At 37.9% G+C, this 18,404-nt stretch overlaps 1 protein-coding gene across 19 annotated transcripts in view; it reads left to right on the forward strand.

The window, feature by feature from the left end:
* LOC118280268 (mitogen-activated protein kinase-binding protein 1) overlaps positions 1 to 18,404 on the forward strand; it is a 181,245-nt gene that overhangs the window by 78,420 nt on the left and 84,421 nt on the right. For all 19 annotated transcript variants that reach the window (XM_050701725.1, XM_050701724.1, XM_050701723.1 and 16 more), the window contains exon 3: positions 13,495 to 13,586. In XM_050701725.1, coding sequence (XP_050557682.1) covers positions 13,495 to 13,586 — 92 coding nt within the window. The remainder of the gene's footprint in view (positions 1 to 13,494; positions 13,587 to 18,404) is intronic.

Below are 18,404 nucleotides of genomic sequence, written 5' to 3' on the forward strand. Positions count from 1 at the left end.
GGGAAAATCATCTATTGACTTCTCTCGCCTTGATCCAGTAACTTAACGACTTATTTTCCATTACTAATGTTTATTGGCAATCTTTATTTGGCAATAGGCTCACCCCCTACTACATGGGACTTATAACAGAAATGGGTGTACATTGTATAGCGGCATTGCGTGTCGTAATGTGCACATCTGGCTACCCCTTTTGGGATAAAAGGCGTGTGACTGATGTTCATCAAATCATCAACATCAACATAATATCATAATTCCACACGTTCAATTAACAGAGTAGGTATTAAATAACCGCGCCGCAGCATGCAGCAATTACTCAATTATTACTTAATGCTGTACAATGACTTGACTTACTTAGACAATCGTGACTCGAATATTTCTTATTTAAAATCACTCATATAATGAGGCTATACGTCCACATACATACATACATATACAATTATAGTATGAAGATGATGAGTTTGTATGTTTGTTTGTGGTGTGAGGTAATTTTTGGAGTTATTGGTGTTATTTTTTATTTCAATACGGTAGCTGAGCAAATAAGGTTGCTGCATGCCACGCTTTTTTTTAAGGGGGGAAAATCATCTTCCGCCTTGGGCGAAGCGAAAGGACGTGTCAGACTCTTACAGACTAAAAACCACCCCGATCCTAGTGCTGCTTGTGCCCTGCTGCTGCCTGAGCCCCGGTAAACCCGCTAGGTAGTCCGCATGCATGCCACGCTTGCGTTGTTTTCGCCGTGTGAGTAAGGTTACTGGAGGCAATCCTTTTGACTGATTCCCCTATTCTCAAATCTTCAAAGAGCCAGACACTTGCTCCTTCTTTTGTCTCCCTATCCCATAAAAATGCCTTTGTACTTTGTACTCTACTTATTTTTGGTAAAATGGCAAACACCATTTGCTGGGCCCGTGAATTCAACTCGAAACTTGAAGCAGCGTGCGCAGACGCGGCGACGCCGCGTAGCCTACTCATGATAAAGGAGTCCCTCCGTGACTCGAAACTAGTAGAGCTTTTCTCCAATTAGTCTTTAACTACCAATAGAAAACTGTTGAAGGCAAATCCTCCGCTAACGTCGGTCACCGGTGACCACCACGGCGTTCAATGTGTTTGACGTGAGTAAATCGTGATTTTTAGTTAAATTAGTATATCTCTCGAAACTCGTTGCTTGTAAATTGCGTGCTTTACCTACAAGCCCATCAAACTCTCCACTCATAGTTCTTTATTAAGATTGGACTGCCATTACCAAAATCTAGTTAGGAACACCATTGTTATACAAAGAATGTAGACACAAGACCCAATCATGTTTCCAACCGGTTCTTAAAACGAAAATGTGTATCAAACAAAAGTGAAAGCCTTTGACCCGAGTCTATGTGGTTCACGCTTCTGCCCTTTAGCGGGTTAGCAGTATGGCAGTAATGGTGATCTACAAAATTACGATAGGAGTTTGTATAATCGAAATGTTTAATCCCATCAAAAACATCCTGTAAAAAACCCAAGTCTCGCAGCTCAGTCTTTCTACCGTCAAAAGTTGTGAGATCCATGTAATACCAAGTCGGTTAATCTATTTAGTGTCTACTTGAAGGACCTTCTGTCTTAAGTTATTACATAAGTTATTATCATGCCAATATTAAAAATATTTAACGTTTTAAACAAATAGATCGACTTGGACATCGCTTGATTTGATTATTAGTATGTATCACACTACACAGCACGACGGGCCAGCGACTAACAGGAACGAGAGTTTCAATCGCGTGAGGCGCGAGAGACTAAAGAATCTAATATAATATTGTAATATTCATTTTGTTTTCATGCGATGTCCAAGTCGATCTATTTGTTTAAAACGTTAAATATTTTTAATATTGGCATGATAATAACTTATGTAATAACTTAAGACAGAAGGTCCTTCAAGTAGACACTAAATAGATTAACCGACTTGGTATTACATGGATCTCACAACTTTTGACGGTAGAAAGACTGAGCTGCGAGACTTGGGTTTTTTACAGGATGTTTTTGATGGGATCTCACTTCTTTTTGTAGAGCCTTTCTTATATATAACAGATTTAAATTATAATATATTGTTTTATTAGATTTTCGTACTTCAAGACATGTCAATAATGTTGTTCAGTTTCATGGGCTAAACACACCCTTACCCACCCTATACCCCCTCCCGCCTCATATTAGGCTATTAAATTTATAACCACCACCAACCACCAACTGCATAAATAACTTTGTAATCCCATATATTTATATGGGATTACAAAGTTATTGATGCAGTTGGTGTATTTGGAAAACTGGACCGAAATTACAAAATATTTAAGTTTTCCCATGATTAAGACACTAAACTCTATATGTATTCCAAATATGAAGCTTCTAAGTCTGCTAGAAGTGCCTTGGACTTTTGATGATCGGTGAGTCAGTGAGTGACAAAATTTAGAAACTTTAACAAGTTGTCATTCTTAAACTACTGGTTCAAATTGACTGAAATTTTAAATATTCCGTGTTTATACCATGCCGGATTAGTTACTGAAGATTCAGGTTTCTTGCTTTATCCACAACCGAATTATAGGGGTCGAAAACGGCCCGAATTGCTTCGAGAAAAGGATGGTACGGCCGTGCCGCTTTTTTTGCTCGACTTGGCGGGGGCACTGCCGTGCCCCCAGATGTTTTCGGTTGAACTTTGTCGGTGACTTGTGACTTTAAGTTGAAAAATTGGGTCCGAATTGGGTCCAGCTAACCATGTGCTATGGCTACGTTGCTGTTGATGCGTTTGGCTTCCACCAATCACATTCATTTATACACATGCTTAGCACTGGTGGAAACGGAGTTAGCTAATCTATGTTTTTATATGGAAAGATGCGCGCTGTGGATATGTGCTTTGTATGGCTTCCTTACTATTGATATATCGCATACTGTAGCTACGCATCTTTGACGCTTATTAGTAAATTGTGTCGGGGTTTTGTCAACATCATCATAGCAGCCACAAGACATTCACTAAGGAACATAAGCCTCCCCTCAGCGTGATATTAGTGTACAATTATATTAATGTCAATTATGTGTAAGTCAGCCATTGATTACATATAGTTCTGGAATCCAGAGCTCTATCCATGAGAAATCCAATTGGAATAACCCTAAACTACTTAACCAGACCCAGGAATTGACCCAAGTCTTAATACTCAGTTACATATTCGAAGTTTCGCTGTCCTTGAGCTGTCTGACATGGTCACATGCCACTCAACCTACAATACACCCCTTTACACACTTTCAGGTAACAAAAACCACATTATATTTACTTCTTCAACCAAAACGTGAACGTAAAATCTCGCGTTAGGTTACCGTTTACATTTTTTGATATCACTTTCGGTTTCCATCAAAAACCGGTTTGGTTTTGATGTTCCTATGGTGTATGGCGTAACAGCGTCTGGCTGCCATGGCCCACTCGTTATGGGTATCTCGAGACGATTTATGAGTCTGTTCATACCATTCCTATGGTAATTTAATAGTGTTTGGTATGTGGTGATGGACTAAACGTAACGCCAAGCGTTTCTTATTAGGGTGTTTTTTCTGTGTTTAACTCTATTGAGCTGTTTTTGGTTTTTGGACGATGCATCTTTTACTAGGGAGATGTAGACAAGCTTCGGTTGTTTTTTTATGGTATAAGCCGGCCAAACGAGCAGACGGATTACTTGATGGTAAACAATCGCCGCCGCCCATACCCGAAACACCAGAGGCGCCACAAGGTTCTTGGGAACTGCATTCTTCTTCATTGGGAGGGGGGGGGGGGGCAATTTCGCCTCCTGTAACCTCACTCACACAACGCAAGCGTTGTTTCCTGTGAGGCCGTAGTATCACACCGGTCTAGCCGGCCCATTCGTGCCGAAGCATGGCTCTCCCACATTAAAAACTTTCTTTTTAGCGTTAAGTTGTTCCAAAAACTGTTTATGTTGTTCATATCTTTATCCTAATCCCATCAAACGTCTTTCTCGTCTCAAAATCCCATTAGAAATACTTTTCTTTGCCCCTCTCCTCCTTTCCATTAAAATTCAGAGAGAGATATTACAATCGACACATGTAAATAGCTAACTATTTACAATTTGCATACAATCTGTGTACTCCTACACCGCACGAGCGGTTACATAACATGTGTTATGTCATCTATTCTGACCACCAATTGCTATATACCTGAGTATATAATATGTAGTGTTTATTTAGCATAGTGATTTGTCAGTTATTACGATTGTAAATTGAATGACTTGGGCCAGTGATAAAAATATTTTAACCTACACGACAGCACTTTCATCGCCATCGTATAGATGGTTGGCAGGCCACAACTGTGCGCTTCTCGCGAAACTTTCTGCCTCGCACAGTAAAACTGTGGAATGAGCTGTCGTCGGTGGTATTTTCAAACTGATACGACCTTCAAATATTCAAGAAAAGTGCGTATTCTTTTTTAAAATACCGGCAACGAACTTATGACTCCTCTGGTGTTGCGGGTGTCCATGGGCGGCAGTGTAAAGTTTACTATAATATCTCCTAGGTCTGAGCTAATGTAATTACTTTGTAATTTTCCTTTTGGTCCCGAGACTTGCTCTCTGTTACATGGGAATCATATAACATGACTAAAAATAAAAAAGTGTTTCGTTTCAAAACAATATCTTCGCCTATTTGGCTGGTCTGTTGGCTGAGTACCCCGTTGGCGCAGCGACCCAAAATGGATCTTGTCCGATATGCAACTTCTCCATTTCTCGCGTTTTTTGTCATTTTCTTGCTATTCTTCAGCTTGAAGCTCCACCTCCTCCTTACAGGAGGTGGATCTGTTCCAGCGGCACCTTAGTCGACCCACCGTTAACTTTTATAATTATTTAACTTCCACAATCCACCAGGAATGATTGAGACTAATATAAGCTAGACATTTAAAACAAATTACATCTAAACTTCATTCATCTACATGTTAAACTGCAATTTATACTAAAACACAAAATAACCCCTGGTTCCAAGCGAAACGTTTCTTATTCAAGTTGTTTAAGTGGTCGGAACAAGTGACTTCAGACCACGTTGGTCGCCAACGCACATACCATCGCCGTATTTGTCGAAACGTTTGTCATCAACGGACCGAGAACCGAGATTTGTTTACTTGGGAGTTCTATTCTAACTGACATATTACGTCTTGTAATACTTACATAAGTTTAGTTTTGTTTGTGGATACTGTGGGTTGATCATTTTTCATCTTAAGTTAGAAGTGTTAATAAAATACTGCCTCGTTGGTCGACTACCGGACTCCCGGGTCGGGCTAAGTAATTCTGGGCTTTTTTGATGTTTCGAAAATTTCTCAGTAGTAGCACGGAGTCTGGAATTTTGCCCAGTATATGGCAATAGGCTCACCCTCTATTACATGGGACTTTTAACACAAATGGTGAAAAGTAGGTGTACATTGTATAGGTATAGCGGCTTTGCGTACCGTAATGTACACCTGTCTACAACTTCGGGGATAAAAGGCATGACATAAAAAATAGTATTAATAAAAGCTCTATTTAAAGTCATTTTCACGCTCCATAGGTCTCATTACGAGTATCTATTATTCTGAACGGTACATGAGAGAACAGAGTCCTTAATGTTATATTTTTTTCAGACCGCGTTCTTTAGCTTGGCTTCCAGCATTGTTGATGCGTTTGGCTTCCACCAATCATATTCATTGGTACACATACCTTAGCACTGGTGGAAACGGGCTCAGCTAAGTTATGTTTGTGGATGCTAATGATGCTTGCTATGGATGGCTTCCCTACTATAGATACATTGCATAATCGAGCTGCGCATCTTCCTCGCACAGCTACTTTGCGGCGGCGCATTTTCATAGCATATTATTATCTTACTCGCACAGCTTAGTATCGGTGGAAACCTATATATACATAGTTTCACAGCTTAGCTATTACATCCTCATAGCATAGCTACATACCACATCTCTGGTGGAAAATCACATTTAAAATTGTAACCTGATTGAAACAAAACCGAACGTCAACTTCTTGCTTACAAATTCCAAGAACGTTTGGTATGTACACTACAACTGCAACAGACGTGCTTGTGTTGAAATGGTGAATAGTTTCACCGGCTACACCAACACGCGTCGTCTCGGGTTCGATTCCGCCCACGGCACCGCGGCTGACGTTGGGAATGTGGATTTGATGTCTCTGTTCTGATACTTCTGATTGGGTTTTGTGTACTGTCTTGTCTTTGGTTGGTATTTGTTATAGCGTTTGGTGTTTTTTTTTTTTTTTTTTTCAGGTGGGAAAATCATCCAATGACTTCTCTCGCCAGGGCAAAGCGAGAGGGAGTGTCAGACTCTTACTGACTAAAAACCACCCCGTTCCTACTCCTGCTTGTCGAGCCGGAGCCCCGATAAACCCGCTAGGTAGTCCGCAGCTCCGGATTAAGCATCAGCCCTACTGGGCCCCATCTGTGGTGGTCTGATGGCTCTTTGAGGCGCGCGCGGAACGCAACGCGCCGCACGCACGGGTCTGGTTCTGGTCGGGCGGCGAGCTACCCTTGCTCGCCGTCCGCAGACCCGCACTTACGGTGGCCGGAGATCATAGCGTTTGGTGTAACGTTTAATTAATTGTGTGTTTTATAAATTAATTGTTTTGTTCTTTTGGCGGGTCTAACGCATTAATAGAATGTCTTATGACTTGTCCAATTCTTTTTGTGTTAGTACATTTATCGAAGAAGGCTAGACTATAGAACATCGCTGTGACCAATGAAAGCTGAGCAGTGTGTTAAGAAATATGGAAATACGAAAGTAACACACGTCTCTGTCTTATGTTTACACCTAAACCACTGTACCTACTGATTTCAATAATTCTTTTTGTATTGGATAGTTCATTTGTTGAAGGAGGTTATAGGCTAAAAGATCACGAAACCTCGGTTGTAGCTATTTACATACATACATAACTTCACGCCTGTCTCCCATGGAGGTAGGCAGAGACAACGGACCGCCAATTGCCACGAATCTTATGTACCTCTTTCACTTCATCAACAGTCATCAGTCTTTTCATGCATTCTCGTTGTAGCTATTTAGTTATATTCAAAAGAAGCTGTACAACAGATTTTTTTTTTAAACATAGCAATTATGAAAACATCCATCGCTTGATTACCAATTACAAGCTAATGACGAAGGAAATTGATCATTAGTACAACTGTAGAAAGTAATTTCTAACAATTATATTACATAATAATATTTGTTATTTTGAACCTTATATTGTTTAGACATAAAGCCTTTTTTCCTATACTTTGAAGGCAATGTGTAAAATTAAATGGTTTGGACTATAGTTACATGTTTATTATAGTAGGTAAAGGAAAATTTGTTTAAAATGATAAAGAATGAAACATACAGAGAATTTAGTGTTTTAAGCTTCAGTTTATTCTTTACCAGTATCCTTAGTATGAGTTTGCTATACGTGTAACGAAATCGAAACGAGAGCGTATGCTCTGATTGGTTGGTTCATTCACGCTGGCCAATCAGAGCGCCGAACGAGCTCTCGTTTCGGTTTCGTTCAACGTAAAGTAAACTCGTACTAGCAATACAAATCTGGGAAACGAACTCGAACGAAAACATCGTGTTCAACAATGGATCATTCTTTATGAATACATAGAATTTTTGGTTTGTTATCGAAACGGCTAAAGGGATAGATCTGATTATGTATGTATTAACAGGTATAGATTATGTTCTGGAATAATACAAAATAAATGTTTGTAAATTTGCCTGCTCTGCTTCTATTGACGTGTAAAAGTGTTATTTTGTAACCAATGATGATGATTTTCACACCTCAAAAAAAAAGGGAAAGTCGCTGACAGGAGTAGTAAACACTTTTAATCAACTTTACTACACAGCCTACACTTAAAACCTACAAATGTGATATTATCTAGTCAATTCTACTCCATATTAGTACGAGTACCAGTTAAGAGATCTCGCTAACTATCGCCTCCGGGCACCACAAGTAACGAGTGGTTTCAATTAGGCACGGCGTGGGATGAACAACCGACATTCTCTGTTTCTTACTAGATAACAGACAAGTTTAGTAGCATTGTTACTTGACGTATGGTGTAAGTTGTGTATGTCGTTTTTGCCGTGCCTAGATGGCGCCACCGGCGTTTTGAGTCCTGTTGGTGTTGTTTTGTATTTTTTTCATATTTGACTGCGTCTGTTAGTTTAACCAAGCTTCGAATTCGAAATTATCAGTCAAAATTATCACTCGTATTAAAGGAATACCAAAATTTTTGGGCCTATCATAAAATTAAGGAGGATTTCTCTATTAACCTAGGAAAACAGTACTGGGTAGTTTATTTTGCTGAATTATCTATATCTACATATAGCGATCAACAGCTGAGACTAACTAAAACACTGAATAGACCTATACATATATCCTTTGGATATATTAGTTAAGCTCCAAAGCAGTTACATAATTCATAAAACTCCCAACTTATGAAATACCATGGAAACTTGGCAGCCATTCCATTCCATCTCTAGTCATGTGGTTCTAAGAAAAACAATTTTAATCAACCTAATGCCTCATCGAGTGATATAAATCGATCGATTGAGTGAAAGTAAAGGCCACACTATTAATTTTTATTGAAATAGAAAGCTGTGAGTAATTACTGTGTCAATATTTTATAATGTTTTGTTTTATTAAGATACGTTGTAGTTAGTTGTTAATTTTGAATTGTTTTAACATCAACATTAAGATAGTCATCTGTTGTACAATAAGCCTCCTCTATAGATATAAGAGGGTGTTTCCTTATAGTTCCATATCGATGCTATATGAAATTGGGCTGGATACCGCATTTTAAAAGGTTCAGCTGTATGAGAGAAGGGTGAAGTCAGGTCTCTGTCAAATGTGTAGTCCCTTAGTTTACAAGATCTGCGGGAAAAGCAGAGATGGCGAATAATTTGTCATCTCACTTACCACTAATGAGTGTTGTATAATAATTCGGAATAATATAGTATTAAAATGTGCCAGTCTATCATAATAGTCGTATAAATGACATCAATCAATGTTCCATACCATATTATTAATTCACACAGTCCTCTTGTATTTTATGCAGTTTCTTAGAAAACGACGACATCACTATAAACAGACGTTGATACAAAATGTATTCTTAGTTCCAATATCATTCATGTATAAATAAAACAAAAATAAAAACTGGACAAGTGTTAGTAGTAACCGCGTAGGGTTCCGTTACGAATAAAAATTACAACCAAATAAAATTTGCTTCTAACATTAAACAACATAATATGGAACCTTAAGAGTTAAAATAGGGAATACCACCTCTCGACTTATAACAAAACTTGTATAAAATCACATTAGCCTGTTAACTGTGCAATTACTAGGCAAAGGCTTCTTCTCAAACGGAGAAGGAGTGAGCACTAATCACCACGCTTTATTAAATTAAAACCAGCAAATCAACCGCCATAGCCCAACAACAAAAAACAAAACAAAACCTAACCACACGCAACTAACTGGCTGAATGAAGACGCCAGAGATAGGAAAGAAAAAAAACGAAATCGGGAATTCCACGTACGAATTCCGCGCGCTGTCAAGGTCGTTTGACACTTGATCCAAGATGGCGGACCGGGCGTCCTTGTTGTGGACGCAAGGATGCACACGGCGTGTACTCAAAGCTTGTTTCCAGCCTTGTAAGTCAAGGTTAACTGGTTTTATTTATATTGTCCTCAGTGTTTATTATAAAATTGTACTCTGTTATTGGCTTTTATTTCGTTCGTATTGTACCTACCTAATCGTAAGTGTTTGCTACTTATCAACTTGTTACCCCTGATGCAAAAAGATTTTAAATCGGTTTTTTTTTTAAATCAGAAATCTTATTTGTAGCCTTGATTCTTGGTCCAGTATATGGCAATGAGCTTTCCCACTATTACATGGGACTTATAACACAAATGGTGCAAAGTGGGTGTACATTGTATAGCGGCATTACTTGCCATAATCTGCATCTTTGCATCCCTTTGGGAATAAAAGGCGTGATGTAACCTATCACGATATAAGAATCACACACGCAGCGTGAATCTTGGTTAGTTTTATGATAATATAATCGGATTACCAGTTTAAAAGCTGCAAGAACGTTGTCAGATTAAAGTATTTACTACTTCTTTTCAAGTACCTACTTATGTTAAAGTACAGCTATAATTGCTGGAAGCAAATACGCTGATTTGTCTGTTGATACTTGAGACACTATTAAATAAATTCCACCAGGATACTAAAAGTTGAATTGCATATTTCGCTAAGATCAATTTGAGATGAATTTCACTTCCTTCCTTCCGTATTTTTTTTTATTATTTTGTCATCTTTGAAATTTTAAGTTTTATCACATAATACTTCTTACCTTATTGATATTAGAAATGCGAAAGGCTTAAGAGATGAGGATGAAATTTGGAATAGGGATAGATTGTGATCTAGAGTTGTTACTCTCTCTCTCTAATCATAACATATACTTTTTATCAGAAGATAGTATTTCATACAAACACCAATTAACACATTAAACGCCATGGGGCGGCAAAAGTGACCTGCGTTGAAGGATTTGCCTACACCAGATTTTTGTGGGCAGTCAAAGTCTTAAGAATACTACACGACTGTTTTTTTTTACTATCTAATTATATTGTAATTAACTCCCACAAATTAATTATAGAGTCGTATTTGTAAATCTAATTAGTTTGATTAATATTTATGTTTGGCTTTGTCTTTTAGATTTATGTATGAAGTTGACTCACGGCTTGTGTATTTCATTATGTTATTTTTGAAGCTAACTGTGCTTTGAAACAGGCATGATTAAGTTATATCGAGATTTTATGTTATTTTGTAGTAAAATAATTATAGAAAATATTTGTAACTTTTTTCCATTTTTTTTTTAATAAAAGCGTTGCCCCACACTAGGATTTCTCCTGTGTCGTAGGTGCGTTTACAAACATACAAGTTCACATACACATGACACCCAGATCCCGAAACAACAATTTGTGGATCACACAAAGAGTTCTTCCGGGCGGAAATCGAACCTGCTACACATTGCTCAGCCACCGCGCCAACCATGCAGTCGATCGTTCAATCTGAATGTATGGGTAAAGCGACCTACATCTTTCAAGGGAATATCATAGACATCAAGGTCAAGGTCAAGTTTGATTTACCCTGATTATAAATGTGTGCAAACCCTGATTGTATGATCCCTGATTGAAGCGGGTTCAGGGTGCGAATATTTGAGTGTAATGAGTAATTAATCAATGAAATAAAGAAATCTAAGATGGCTTGTAACTCTTCTGGGGTTGCAAATGTACTTGTGCGGCGATGGCTTACCATCAGGTGATCCTATACTTGTTACTATAAAAACATGGCTTGCCCATTTCGTTGTCTTTCTAACAGACATCTTTAAACAAAGCTTTATCTAATACAGCCAAGGTTTATGAGATATTTGCACAACTAGCTCAACCTTGCTGCCTTTTATAGTCAAATATTAGTTAACACAGTCTCTAGCCCACGGGTTTGTCTGCATTTGGCGCTGAAATGGACCCATTTATTGGTGTAGAAGGCAGTTTGATTGATGGTGTGTCTCTGTTTGTAATATCCTGTTTGATTTTTTTTGGTAGATAACTGCCAGTTTTGATATTCTATCAAAAGATCTGCTTACTATTTTGACATAAACTACATACAAATTTTGTCAAAATTGCGTCTCTTTAGTAAGGTCTCTACAAAATATTTCTTCGTAATTTTCTCCAACTTGCTATTGTCCTAAGATGAAAAGGAACAAAGTGTGAATAGAAATACATTAGTGTACTGTCTATAATATATCTCATAGAATAGCCAACTGGCTCTGTATATGTCTCTCAATAATATTTTATTGTAATCATTACCATCGTTTGCTAAAAATTTGTCACGCCGAAAACAGAATTTGAATTCATATTACAGGCTCTCCCCATACCACGTTTTTTTTGAGGGAGAGAAGTTCTCTAATGACTTCTCCCTCCTTGGGTGAGGCGAGAGGGAGCGACAGACTCTTACTGACCAAACACCACCCTGTTCCTACTCCTACCACCTTTTTCGATCCGGAGCCGCGGTAACCCGAAACGTTATCCGCAGTTCCGGATCGGGCATCACCCCTTCTCATAACCGAATTCAATAACCATAATTTTAATACTGAACAAACAGACGGGAAATACATTTTCCTACAACATCACTTGACTTAAAATTTATTTACGCAAAAGATTATATGGCTTTTAAGGTTCGTATAGTACCTACATTATGTAAATAGTTTCGTAATTATATACATACTCGGTTTGGGTACGCGACATTGAGAGTTTTAGATAACTCATGTTTGTTTGGGTTTGTTCTATTCAGTCGTGGGTTGATAGTTACCTTACTAGTTTATGTAGAAAATTCTAGATTTATTACCGTAGTTATTAAAGTGTGAAGATTTATGTTCTAAACGTTAATGTTTTTGTTTTTTAATTTTGGCTTAAATTATCTTATATCTTTTTATAGGTACTAGTGGTCGCCTAGTGGTCGAAATTCGACCATATACGATTTAATTTACAATACCACTTAACATACGTTCAAGGATAATTTTTATTTAACTCAAACTCAAACAAACTCTTTTATTTAAACTCTATTCATATGACACGTGAGAATATCATCGCAATGTCTATCGATTTTGACGTTTTGTCAAGTACTATCAGATACTATGCATGTGTGTGTAATGTTTTATTTATTTATTTAATGTACTTTATAAGCATTATTTTTGAAAAATATTAGCGTTCTGTACTTTTCCTACACATAAACTATAAGTGTACCAAATTATATGCTCCTACGTCCGCGCAATTTTCGTAAAAAGCGGTCCAAAGTTTTTGCATCACGTATTAATATATAGATGTACTAGTATCAAGTTCATATTTATATTAATTGTAGCAGTTGACTACTGCGGCTTCAAACTATACGGTTTTGTGATGCAAGCATTTTTTTTCAAACTTTGCCCCACACTAGGATTTTCTCCTGAGTCGTAGGTGCGTTTACAAACATACATGTTCACATGCACATGACATTCGGACCCGAAACAACAATTTGTGGATCACACAAAAAATTGGTCCGTGCGGGTATGGAACCCGCTACACGTTACACGGCAACCAATTGCTAAGCCTCCGCACCAACCGTGCAGCAATGTATTGATTGTGAAAATAATTCCAATTTGATGCAGTCGTTTGGGAGGTTTGTCTATACATTTATAAAAATTATAGCGATTTGTTTTTTACTCAAAATTTTACTTAAGTATCCTATTTTAATTGTGATTCTCTATTTATTTAGGTATACGTGCTATTTACCCGACAATAACTTGATTTAAGAACTCGGTTTTTGGTCCCAATAATTTCTTTATATGTAATAGTAGGCAAACAAGCAGACGGGTTACCTGATGATGAATTATGATGGTTCCTAATTAATAGTTGTTTTCTTTTGCCCACAGATAAAGTTGGAGAGCGTCCTCGGGCTGACGGTTGGCAGTAACGCTGCTCTCGACTGCGATCCGAACACCGAACTAGTTGCATATCCGGCAGGGTGAGTACTTCTCCTTAGTTTTCAACGATACTCCACATTACAATTTCCTCCTGTGTTGTGGGTGCGTTTATAAACATACAAGTTCAGGGGCACATGGCACCCAGACTCGAAATAACAATTTGTGGATCACATCAAAGAGTTGTTCCGTGCGGGAATCGAACCCGCGCCATGTTGCGCGGCAGCCAATGTATTAACCGTGCAGTCCTTACTTCTTCAAACCTTCAAAAAAAATTATTCCTTTTTAAAAGATCGGCAACGCACCTGTGACTCCTCTGGTGTTGCGGGTGTCTATAGGCGGCGCTGATCGCTTTTCATCAGGTGACCCGTTTGCTCGTTTGCCGGCCTATACCATAAAAAACCCGCCATGATCGCCGACCCGCCTAATTACCCCCCTTCCAATCCCGGATTCCCCAACAACACTTAAATTCCTAACTCCCAAAAGGCCGGCAATGCACTTATAACGCCTCTGGTGTTTCAAGTGTCTATGGGCGGCGGCGATTGCTTACCATCAGGTGATCCGTCTGCTCGTTTGCCGGCCTATACCATAAAAAATCCCGCATTGAACAAGCGTAGTTACTAATGCTTAGACCTTCTCCATGCGAGAAGAGACTTTGGTCAGCAGTGGCCATTAACAGGCTGTTGACGTGAGCTGTTTTTAACTACTCTGAAAAGAAAAACTGAAACAAAAAAAAAAATAATTGAAATCCCTCTTTTGAAACAAGTTTACAGCAGAAGCCTTTTTTTTTTGAGGAGGGAAAATCATCCAATGACTTCTCTCGCCAGGGCAAGGCGAGAGGGAGTATCAGACTCATACTGTCTAAAAACCACCCCGTTCCTACTCCTGCTTGTCAAGCCGGAGCCCCGGTAAGCCCGCTAGGTAGTCCGCAGCTCCGGATCACACAGCAGAAAAGCTAAAGCAAATTCAATAATAGCCGACTATTTTCGTTATAAACTTCACTAACAATGCAAGGCAATCTCAGCAAGAATAAAAAGTAAAAAGTTTTCGCCGGCGACCTCCGTCGATTCCGAACTGGGTCATTGGATCAAGGATACAGCCCTGGTTAACCATTACTTCTTTATTGGGTTCCGAGCTAGATTGGAAATTTTGGTCTAGACTTGGAGTTGAAATCAAATGAAAATCAAATCACTTTAATGCATCCATAGTGTACAGTGTGGTCTACAATTTTATACAGTAACTAGCGGACCCGACAGACGTTGTCCTGTCTACACGTCTTTAATTTGAAAATTTGTCGGCTCCAATGTAAAACATTCCAAAATCAACAACTACTAATAAATTAAAAATTAAATAAAAGAAAACATTGTCCAGCGCACAAAATTGTGAATCTAAACCATTCTCAGATCCCCTTGAACACACACAAAAAATTTCATCAAAATCGGTCCAGTCGTTTAAGAGAAGTTCAGTGACATACACACTTACAGAAGAATTATATATAGAAAGATATGTTCCAACTATGGGCCCTATTGGGCACCGAGTTGAAAGTAGTAGCTTATATGTTATAGTTAGCTTCTACCAGCGTTCCCATGAGATCAAAAGTAAGCTATGTGTTATTCCCGGCGATAATCTACCCCTGTTCCAAATTTCATCCCGATCTCTTCAGCTGTTTTGACGTGATTGAGTAACAAATATACACTTTAACGCACAAACTTTTGCATTTATAATAATAGTAAGATTCATAATCATCATATAACTGTAATCATCATCGTAGTTTACTGCTGGACTTTGAGCATCAGTGAAGAGGATTTATTATCTATAATCTCCGCTCCGGTTGGGTATTCAGGTTTATCAGAGAGCGCTGCTGCCCGGTCTCTGTAATATGTGTAGTCCTTTAGTCAGGTATATGACACCCGCGGGAAGAATAGACGTATTCTTCTTTAGTGTCACCACTAAGCTGTATAAAATAAAATTTAATCTTATTTCAAAGGCAATAAAAATGAAAATTGCAAATCGATCTCCCTATTTCGCGTTACCAATTCTAAAATACAGCCGCTCGTCTCATCTCCAGTGATATTTTAGCTCTTCTCGGTTTCACGGTGAAGTGAATTCGATTTTGCGGTCACCGCCTGCCCTCTGGCGGTGTGCAAACCGAATTACCGAGCGCTCTGGTCTAAATCTAGAAATTTAATGGTCTATCTGGTTTTGTGCCTACCTTTTACCTAATTGACAATCTTGTAGATGGATAGGTGACCTAATTTTAATAGTGGGTGTGAAATTGAGTTATATACAGGGTGACTTTGAATTCGACGTATTCCTCTCGGGAGGTGATAATACAACTAATTTTCTACAAAATTAGCCCTGAGGTCCTTGGGCGGAAAGTGGCTAGTTTCTGAGATATTCAACATTTTTGGTTTTGGTAAAAAATCCCGAATTGATTACAAAAACATCAATAAATAAAAAAATACTGGTTGGATTTTAGTAGTTTTAGTTTTAATCAGTTGCCAATACATCAGTTATTATTTATAAATACTAATAATGGCACAAATATCATTCGTTTTAAAATAGCAAGTAATTTCCTATCAAATTTTGTTTTGTGCCACTAATTTGGTCGATAGAAAACTGGATTTATTTCAAAAAAAATATATGACACTAAGCGTACAAACTATTAGAAAAACTTCTTTGGTTTATTAGCGACCCAGAAACATAAAATTATTTATAACATTCTCAAAAATAAATGAAATAATTGATGATAAGTAGAGTGTAAAGAGAAAAGGGCAATTTCAAAAATATCTTGATTTGCAAAAATTTGTTCAAAGTAACCTTCCCTACGACGAATACATGCCCGAACACGCTTCCTTATATCTATGACGTCACTCTTGGACTGAATATGCGTCTAATTTCGTCATTATCTTCAAATATATTTTGGAGAAGAATTTCGATACACGGCCTATTCCGTCTGTATAAACAAGGGACTTTATGTAAAAATCTACCGGATACGACACCCGCGGGAAGATAGTGGTCATTGTGCATGCCATGTAGTTATGTAGTGGGACCGCCCTGTCAATTCAACGCCTGAAAACCGATGTATCCAACCACTGCCTCACAGTAGTTCGATAGTGCACTAAACCATCGTCGTGTTTGAATAAACTCATAATCTTGTTTCTAAATATTCAAATATAAAACAATAATCCTAGCTCATTCCTTAAAAATTAATCTTAATTCTCACCATTTAAATTATTGGGTAAAAAGTAGAGCCCAATCAAGTCATTATTAATGATACCTATCCAAACATTTGAATCAAAACATACGGTTTTGATTGGACCTGTTGGTTTTGCATTTTTAGATTTCTTTGACTTTTTTGGGGCTAATAATGGATATTGTGATAGTTTTGATCAGAGCACTATCGATCTACTGTGCGGCAATGGTAGGATGTCTCGGTTCCCACGTGTTATATTGGCAGGGCGATCCCACTACATGACTACATGGCATGCACAATGACCAGAACCAAACACCGATTGATTTTTACATGAACTCCCTTGTTTATACAGATGGAATAGGCCGTGTACCGAAATTCTTCTCCAAAACATATTTGAAGATAATGACGAAATAAGACGCATATTCAGTCCAAGAGTGACCGTCATAGAGATAAAGAAGCGTGTTCGGGCATGTATTTGTCGTAGGGGAGGTTACTTTGAACAAATGTTTGCAAATAAAGATTTTTTTGAAATTGCCCTTTTCTCTTTACTCTCTACTTATCATCAATTAATTCATTTATTTTTGAGAATGTTGTAAATAATTTAATATTTCTGGGTAGCTAATAAACCAAGGAAGTTTTTCTAATAGTTTGTACGCTTAGTGTCATATATTTTTTTGAAATAAATCCAGTTTTCTATCGACCAAATTAGTGACACAAAACAAAATTTGATACGAAATTACTTGCTATTTTAAAACGAATGATATTTGTGCCATTATTAGTATTTATAAATGATAACTGATGTATTGGCAACTGATTAAAACTAAAACTACGAAAACCCAACCAGTATTTTTTTATTTATTGATGTTTTTGTAATCAATTCGGGTTTTTTTTACCAAAACCAAAAATGTTGAATATCTCAGAAACTAGCCACTTTCCGCCCAAGGACCTCAGGGCTAATTTTGTAGGAAATTAGTTGTATTATCACCTCCCGAGAGGAATACGTCGAATTCAAAGTCACCCTGTATATACAATGTGATAGGGGTGAGACTTCTAACCCGTTAAGGCTAAGTACTACATCTAATTTTATCGACAAAAGTCGGGGGTCGAAGGGGTCGAATCCCCTCCCCCTAAAAGTTATGGCTATTTTAATATTTTTTTAACTTTTTTTGATATAAAAGGTTGTATGCGTCGTAGAAACAAAAAAACGACAAACGGTAGCTAATAACCTTGGCTAATTAATTCATAACTTTTTTCATATGTTTGATAATGTTTTGGTGAGAAAAAAATCATTTATGAATTATTTTTACCGAAAAAATCACTATTTTTCAATATTTTCAATTAGGGGTTCAACCCCCCATATTATTTTTTTTGTCGATAAAATTAGATGTAGTACTCAGCCTTAACGGGTTAGAAGTCCCGCCCCTATCACATTGTATAATAACGCTTGTGTGGAGTGCTTTTTCACCAGAGATACTGTATAGATAAACCGTGTGACTGTTTCCACTGATACTAAGCTATGTAGCTGTGCGAAGAAGATGCGCAGTTCGAGTATACGACGTATCGATAGTAGGGAAGCCATCCATAGCACGCATCTTTCCATATAAAAAACATAGCTTACGTAGCTGAGTCCGTTTCCACCAGTGCTAAGTTATGTGTACCAATGAAT

The sequence above is a fragment of the Spodoptera frugiperda genome, chromosome 21 (genome assembly GCF_023101765.2).
Source record: "Spodoptera frugiperda isolate SF20-4 chromosome 21, AGI-APGP_CSIRO_Sfru_2.0, whole genome shotgun sequence".
NCBI classification, from domain to species: Eukaryota; Metazoa; Arthropoda; class Insecta; order Lepidoptera; family Noctuidae; genus Spodoptera; species Spodoptera frugiperda.